Genomic DNA, 8,545 nt, shown 5'->3' on the forward strand with positions numbered 1-8,545 from the left:
AGAGCTCCGCCTGCCTCTCCTCCCAAGTGCTGGGATTAAGGCTTCTACCAGTATGCCTGGCTTATTAATAATTTCTTAAGTGCCAACTTTATTTTCTTTGGAACTCTGAATAAGTGGCTTGAATATTTTCATGAAGGTTAAATTGCTCTGGTTTTCATCTAAATTAACATGTATTCCTAATTATAAAGATGTCTCCATTTTTAGGGTAAATTAAAAAGTTCATTTCACAAAATGAGAATAATTTGTCACTAATATACAATGAACTTATTTTTCTGTCACAAATAAAGACAGTCACTTATAATAAGTATTACTTTAACAAAGCTTGTTTACTAGCATATGATGCTTGAAGATTATCAAAGCTTTATACAATTATTCTAGTTACTTTTCTGTGATAAACACTATGACCAAAAGCAACTTGGGAGAGGAAATGGTTTTATTTCAGCTTACAACTCCCAGGTGACAATCCATCACTGAGGAAAGTCAGGGCAGGAACTCAAGACAGGAACCTGGAGAGAGGAAGTGGAGCAGAGACCATGAAGGAATGCTGCTTCCTGGCCTGTTTCTCTTGGCTTGTTCAGTGACCTTATACAGCCCAGGTCCAAATGCCTAGGGATGGCACCACCCACAGTGGGATGGGCCCTCCTATATCAATTGGCAATTAAGAAAATGCCTCATAAGGTCAGTGTGGTTGTGCATACCTTTAATTCTAGCACTTAGGAGGTAGGTCTCTGTGAGTTACAAGCTAAACAGGGCTACCAAATGGGATCCTGCCTCAAAAGCAAACAAACAAAGACAGGGCCACGGGCCATTCTAATGGAGGAAATTCCTTAATTAAGATGCCCTCTTCTTAAGTGACTCTGGTTTTTGTGAACTTGACAAAAACTAACCAGCACAAAGACAAGCAATAAATTTTGGAATTAGCTAACAGTGACCCCAAATTTCTTCTAGCAAAGAGAATTTTAACCATAAACAAAGACAAAAGTAATCAGTTAACTCTGGAAGAACACTTCTCATCACAAATGAATAGGTCTTATTTATTAATTTTATAGATAACATTTAATGGTATAAAACTTACAGGGAAAAATGGCCATATTTGAAAACAGCTACAAGAATCAAAGTAGAACACAAGACTGTAATGAGCAGAGTCACAGAACATACTAAAGAGGTGTGTATAGTCAGTCCCACTGGAACCTGTAGGGTCAAATTCTTAAGTATCTGTGGAAAGAGGGGAATAGAAAATTAAAGATATTTAATAACTGAGTACTCAGCTGTGGATGGGTACCTATATCAACCTCCCACCATCCAAGGCTCAGAAAACTTTGCAGATGCGAAGATGGAATGTTTATGAGCCAAAGGACACAGAGGAGAGCTGTCAAATGCAGACTTCTGGACATGACATGACTATTGTACACATCAATTCACAGCAGCTGGTATTACATGCATAAGACCTGTACATGATCAAGCCAGCCAAAATTCTAAGGCCCCAATGCTAATGGAGGGAGCTACTGGCAGCTGATGTTACTAAGGGAGGGAGAGTCATATACCTTTGGGAATATGACCACTGGTAGGTTGCTCATGCTCCAGTAGATAGCCCCATACTCATGTGTATACAAGCAGCACTAACTACACTCTGTGGGTTATTAATAATAATTTTTTAAAAAGAGACAGCAGGTGTGGTGGTCTATGCCTTTAATCCCAGCACTTGGGAGGCAGAGGCAGGTGGATCTCTGTGAGTTCAAGGCCAGCCTGGTTTACTTGGTGAGTTCTAGGAAAGCTAGCTGGGGCTACAGGGAGACACTGTCTCAAAAAGACCGAAAAAGGGGGCGGGGAGCTGGAGAGATGGCTCAGCAGTTAAGGGCACTGACTGCTCTTGCAGTGGACCTGGGTTCAATTCCCAGCACCCACATGGCGGCTATGAGCCATCCTTAACTCCAGTTCCCGGGGAATCCAAAGCTCTCTTCTGACCTCCATGGCACTGCATGACACGGGTGCAAAAAATAAATAAAATAATAAATTTTTAGAGAGAGAGAGATGACTGGGGCATGGTTGCACATGCCTTTAATCCCAGTACTCCACAGGCAGGGGCAGGCAGATGTCTATGAGTTCAAGGCCAGTCTGGACTACATGAGCAAGTTCCAGGCCAGCTAAGGCTATAGGGAGATAGGGAGACCATGTCTCAGAAAGACCAAAAAGGGGAGGGGGAGGGTTGTGAGAGAAACAGGGTGGGAAGCATTAGAGGAAGTTGAAAGGAGGTAGTGGTGGATCGATATACACTGCATAAATGAAACTTTCAAAGAATAAAAAGCACTAAAAAAGAAGGTTGGGGGTAGTGGGGCATGCCTTTAATCCCCGTACTTGGGAGGCTGAGGCAGGCGGATCTGGATCTCTGTGAGTTCAAGGCCAGCCTGGTCTACATAGTGAGTTCCAGGACAGCTGGGGCTACAGGGAGACTCTGTCTCAAAAAGACAAAAACCAAAAACCAAAACAAAAAACAAAAAGCACTCAAAAAGAAAAAGAAAATTAGTCATTTAAAATGCACATATCAGGGCTGGAGAGATGGCTCAGCAGTTAAGAACACTGGCTGCTCTTGCAGAAGACCAGGGTTCAAATCCCAGCACCCATGTGGTGTCCATAACGCCAGTTCCAGGGGATCCGACACCATCTCCTGACCTCTGAGGGCACTGCACGACACAAGTACACTTATATACATGCAGCAATACGCTCATAACACAAAAAATAAAGAAAATATTTTTTTAAAAATAGAATGTACATCTTATGATTCTCATAATTCATAATTTCATATTCATTCTGACTTTCTCTACTATTTTTTTTTTTTATGAGACAGGGTCTTAGGTAGGTGAGATAGCTCAGTGGGTGAAAGTATTTGCCATGCAGGCCTGATGATCGGAATTTGATCCCTAGAACCCACAGTGAAAGGAACCCTGGGTAGAAGAAGAGTGCCAATTCCCAAAGGTTGTACACACACACACACACACACACACACACACACACACACACTCCAATACTAATTTTAAAAAAAAAACATTTTTTTTTTGGTCTTTTTGAGACAGGGTCTCCCTGTAGCCCCAGCTAGCCTGGAACTCACTACGTAGACCAGGCTGGCCTTGAACTCCCAGAGACTGGCCTGCCTCTACCTCCCAAATGCTGGGATCAAAGGCGTGTGCCACCATGCCCAGCAATAAAATGAATTATTAAGAGGAAAAGAGAGTTGGGGTCTTGCACAGGCTAACCTAGAGCTCACTATCCCACTCAGACTGACCTGGAACTCACATTCCTGCTGCTTTAAACTCCTGAATAATGGGATTACAGGCATGTGCCATCATCAGGCTTGGCCTTTTTCTCCTTTTTAAAAAAATTTTTTTTCTATGCTGGGGATTGAACCCAGGGTCTTGCACATGCTAGGCAAGTACTCTACCAGTAACCTACATCCTCAGTCCCCTTTTTCACCTTTTTAAAAAAAAAATACAAAGAATGTACTTTTTGTCTTATTTTAGTTTTGGTTTATCTGAGACAAGGTCTCATGTAGCCTAAGCTGGTCTTGAGCTCACTTGTAGCCAAGGATAGTCTTATGTTCCTGATTTTCCTACCTCTACCGTCCAAGTGCTAGGATTGCAGGCATGAGCCACCATGCCTGTCCTGTACAGAGAAATTTCTTTTTATATATTTTGGTGTACGTGTATATACATGTGTGGTGCATGTGTGCCACTACATGCGTGTGACAGTCAGAGGACAACTTACAGGAGCTGGTTCTCTCCTTCCATCATGTAGATCCTGGGTATTGCTCAGCAGGGGTAAAACTGCTTGCTGTGCAAGCATGATGGATTCAAATCCCCAAGGCCCATACAAAAAGCCAAGCATGCTGAGTGTGGTAGCGCATATCTTTAATCTCAGTACTCACAAAGCAGGAGCACATAGATTTCCATGAGTTCAAGGCCAGTCTGGTCTACATAGAGAGTTCCAGGCCAGCCAGGGTTGCATAGTGAGAACTTTCCTAAAAAATATTGCTGTGCAAGCATGATGGATTCAAATCCCCAAGGCCCATACAAAAAGCCAAGCATGCTGAGTGTGGTAGCGCATATCTTTAATCTCAGTACTCACAAAGCAGGAGCACATAGATTTCCATGAGTTCAAGGCCAGTCTGGTCTACATAGAGAGTTCCAGGCCAGCCAGGGTTGCATAGTGAGAACTTTCCTAAAAAAAAAGGTGGGGGTGGATTCTGGTGAGACAGCTCTGCAGTTAAGAGAGCTTGCTGCTCTTGCAAAGGACCTAAGTTTTGTTCACCTATGTAGGGCAGTTCACAACCACTTATAACTCCAGCTCTAAGGGATCACCCTCTCCTGGCCTCCAAGGGTACCAACATACATGTGCACTTACATGTGTAAACATACACATGCACTCACATGTGTAAACATACACATGAATAAAAAAAATCTTATAAAGCATGGGTACGCTGGTCCCTGTAACCCTTATGCTATGACGGATGGAGACAGGAGGATTGCAGGGGCTTGCAGGTTGTTAACCTTACCCCATGTTTGGTGAGAGACCCTATCTCAAGGGAAAAAAGCAGACAGTGATAGTGCAGCACACCCAGTGTCTTCCTCTACACATTCACAGGGGTATACATATTGGCACACACATACATACACTACACACACACACAGCTATATTCTAACGTAATGTCTGTAATCAATACAAATTTACTTCCTCTTCCTATGTTTCACATTACAATAAATTCTCTCCAAGTTGAATCTTAGAAGAGAAACATTAAAATAGCAATAAAAATAAAGCCTTTATTCATGTTTTGTAGTTTTCTTGAACCAAATGATTTTTGTTTTTCAGGGTTGTTTTTTTTTTTTTTTTTCTGGGCAGGGTCTACCTGTAGCCCCAGCTGACCTGGAACTTGCTATGTACACCAGGCTGGCCTTGAACCCAGAGATTCACCTGCCTCTGCCTCCCAAGTGCTGGGATTGAGTTTTTGAGTCTCTTTAGAGAGGTCTCACTATGTTCCTCAGGCTGGTCTCAAACTCACTTTGACCCCTCTGTTCCAACTTCCCAAGTGCTGAGATTATAGGCATTATACAATTACATCCAGCCAAAATAGCTTTTACAAATCTGTTATTCACAAATCATACAACTTAATGTAGTCTTTTTATGGCTAGCAATGCAGATATTCTCCTTTATTCAGCTTAATTTCTATTTTCTGTTTGGTTTTGAAGATGAAGAGTCTGAATTTTCAGAAATCCTGCAATTTTTTTTTTTGGTCTTTTTTGAAACAAGGTCTCCCTGTAGCTCTAACTGGCCTGAAATTCGCTATGTAGACCAGGCTGGCCTTGAACTATTAGATTCGCCTGCCTCTGCCTCCCCAGTGCTGGAACTAAAGGTGTGCACCACCACACCCGGCTTAGAAATCCTGGGAAATTTTATGGTTTAAAAATAAATCTTGGGGTTGGAGAGATGGCTCAGCGGTTAAGAACACTTGTTCTTACAGAAGAACCGGGTTTGAATCCCAGCACCTACATGGCAGCTAACAACTGTCCATAACTCCAGTTCCAGGGGCTCCAACAGCCTCTTCTGACCTCTGTAGGCATTGCACAACATGGGTGCACTTATCTACATGCAGGCAATACATGCATACACATAAAATAAAAATAATAAAAGCCGGGCGTGGTGGCGCATGCCTTTAATCCCAACACTTGGGAGGCAGGGGCAGGCGGATCTCTGTGAGTTCAAGGCCAGCCTGGTCTACAAAGTGAGTTCCAGGACAGCTGGGGCTATAGAGAGAACCTGTCTCAAAAAGACCAAAAAATAATAATAATAAATCTTTTGTGCTGAGGATAGAGCTCAGTTGATAGACTGCTTGTCTAGCATGCATGAAGTCCCAAGTTTCATCCTTAGCACTAGCACCACATAAACCAGGTGTATATTGTTGTGTTGCATTCCTGGAATCCTAGCACTCTGGAGTTCTAGAGCAGTGGATCTGAAGTTCAAGGTTATTCTTGGTTGCACAGTGAGTTCAAGGCCAGGTTGGAAAACATGAAGACCACATCTCAAAAAATAGATTTCTAAGCCGGGCGTGGTGGCACACGCCTGTAGTCCCAGCACTTAGGAGGCAGAGGCAGGTGGATCTCTGTGAGTTCAAGGCCAGCCTGGTATACATAGTGAGTTCCAGGACAGCTGGAGCTACAGGGGGACCCTGCTTCAAAAAGACAAAAACAAAAAAAAATATTCTGTCTGGCATGGTAGCACATGCCTGTAATCCTAGCACTTCGGAGGCTGAGGTCAGAGGACTACTGAGTTCAAGGCCAGAGGGAACTACAAAGTTCTATCCTGGACTGGGTTATAGAATGAGAATGTGTCTAAAAACAAAACAAAACAAAACAGAAGCTCAGTGAGAATGTGTCCTAAGCTGGACCTTTGGATTGCTTGCCTAATAAATGGGTTTTCATCAGTAAGAAAATAGCCGGGCATGGTGGTGCACGCCTGTAGTCCCGGCACTTGGGAGGCAGAGGCAGGCGGATCTCTGTGAGTTCGAGGCCAGCCTGGTCTACGTAGTGAGTTCCAGGCCAGCTGCGGCTACAGGGAGACCCTGTCTCAAAAACACTGAAGAAAAAAAACCCAAAAAGCAAACAAACAAAAAAGAAAATCATGACACAGAAGGTGGTAGAAACATTAGCAAGGTTGATAATGAGGCATTAAAATCAGTACAAATTTCTTTTTAAATTTTTAAAAAATATTTATTATTTTTACTTTATGTGAATGAGTGTATTGCCTGCATGTATGGGAGTGCACCCGTATTGTGCAAGGCCAAGGAGGTCAGAAGAGGGCTTCGGAGTTAAGGCCGGTTCACAGCCACCATGTGGGTGCTGGGAATCAAACTGGAAAGGAACTGGAATTAAGGACAGTTTGTAGCCACTATGTGGGTGCTCAGAATCGAACCTGGGTCCTTCCTCTGCAAGAACAGTCAGGGCTCTTAACCGCTGAGCCAATCTTTCCAGCCCCAATCATTGCAAATTTCTAAAGGGCTGATTAAGAAAATACCTTCAAAAGCCTCAGTGATGTATGATCATCAAATATTAAATATTCATAGACTCTCTTAAAGGAATAAACATTGCCATAAACCCTTAAAAAAAAAAAAAAAGAAAGAAAAGAGGTGTGCCTACAGCTCAGTGGTAGTGTGTGTGCCTGGCATAGAAGTTTTCATGTGGCTCTAAGTTCAATCTCCAGTACTGTCAAATAAATTAACTTTTTTAATGAGTGTGTTCAACAAATTTTAGCATAGAACACCATCTAATTAATGGCCTAATACATATTTTTCTGGCCTTTATAAAGAAGAAATATATACAGAAAAAAAAATCTAAAGTGCTTGGTTTTAAGACCTCTTAAAATTACATTAAGTGAACTCACAAGTTTTTTATTTATTTGTACATCCACTTCACAGATAGCACTGTCCCATAGCCTCCCTCCCCCAACTAGAGCCCTTATACTCTGATATCCCTGCCCTATGTAGAGTTTTAGGAGGGTCAGCTGTTCTTCATCTAGCGGTAATCAGTTGTCTATATTCCTTTGGATAAGATTGGGGTCTGCTGTTCAATTTCCCAGTTCTATGCTGGGTTATTATCTGGGAGTCCGGAGTCCCACCTTGGCCAACAACTCAAAAGAAGGTATCGCCTGTCTGACATTGTTGCTTGTTATATAGCCTTTAGCTATGCATATGGACTCTTAAGAAATTATGTTGGCCCCTTTAATCTATGGTTATACTTTCCTTTTGGGTGTTTAAGGCCATACAGTTGGTCCAAATAAACGGATTTGTTTTTACTCTTAAGGTCGTTTGAGGATCTGTTCCTCAGGGGTCACATGGGCTTCGGAGGAGCCCCTGGTTCCTTTCTTTTACCAGTTCCCCCTATGTGAAGATAAGTCAAAGGTCTCTCTCGACCGTGGTTGGCTTCGCTTGGAAGCATGGAGGAAATGATTCCTCTGTGTTGACCCTCCTCTTTGTAGACTGGACAGTGGTTCAAGTCCATCTGGTGGGATCTCAGCCTCCTTGATCAGGAGGACAGGTGACCCACCACCATTATAGGACATTTTGAGAGATGCTCATAGTCCCTTGGAACTAGTAGACCTAGGAGGGCAAGGAGCAAAAAGTGTCCCTTATGTCCCTCAGACCAAATTATTATAGACCTCAACGTATGTCTGTTAAACACTGAAGAAGCTTAGTTCCACCAGTCTGGTATTTTTAATTACTGTGTGTCATGTAGATAAATCTTGGGGAAAGACCAGTTGTTCTCAGATAAACCTTAACTAGACATATATTTCTTGATCTGCTATGTATAATTTGTTAGTAGGTTGTAGGAGTAATATGGTTCTCTCTGGTTTTCAAAACTAGTTAGGTATTGTTTATCTCTCACATTGTCTCACCCCTCCAGCATGGTTTTCCCTCTTAAGGTGCCCCCATTTCCTCCCTTTCTCCATTACTAATACCCTTCTCCTATGGTCCTACCTCTCTTGAGCTCATTCTTTCCCTTTA

At 42.6% G+C, this 8,545-nt stretch overlaps 1 protein-coding gene across 1 annotated transcript in view; it reads right to left on the reverse strand.

The window, feature by feature from the left end:
* Positions 1-1,004: 1,004 nt before the first annotated feature.
* Positions 1,005-8,545, reverse strand: part of Pigx (phosphatidylinositol glycan anchor biosynthesis class X) — a 32,190-nt gene continuing 24,649 nt past the window's right edge. The window contains exon 7 of the mRNA XM_029566172.1: positions 1,005-1,215. Within this exon, the coding sequence (XP_029422032.1) occupies positions 1,072-1,215 (144 nt within the window). The 3' untranslated portion in view covers positions 1,005-1,071. The remainder of the gene's footprint in view (positions 1,216-8,545) is intronic.

This window comes from Nannospalax galili, unplaced genomic scaffold (assembly GCF_000622305.1).
Source record: "Nannospalax galili isolate Female #2095 unplaced genomic scaffold, S.galili_v1.0 scaffold598, whole genome shotgun sequence".
In the NCBI taxonomy this organism is placed as follows: Eukaryota; Metazoa; Chordata; class Mammalia; order Rodentia; family Spalacidae; genus Nannospalax; species Nannospalax galili.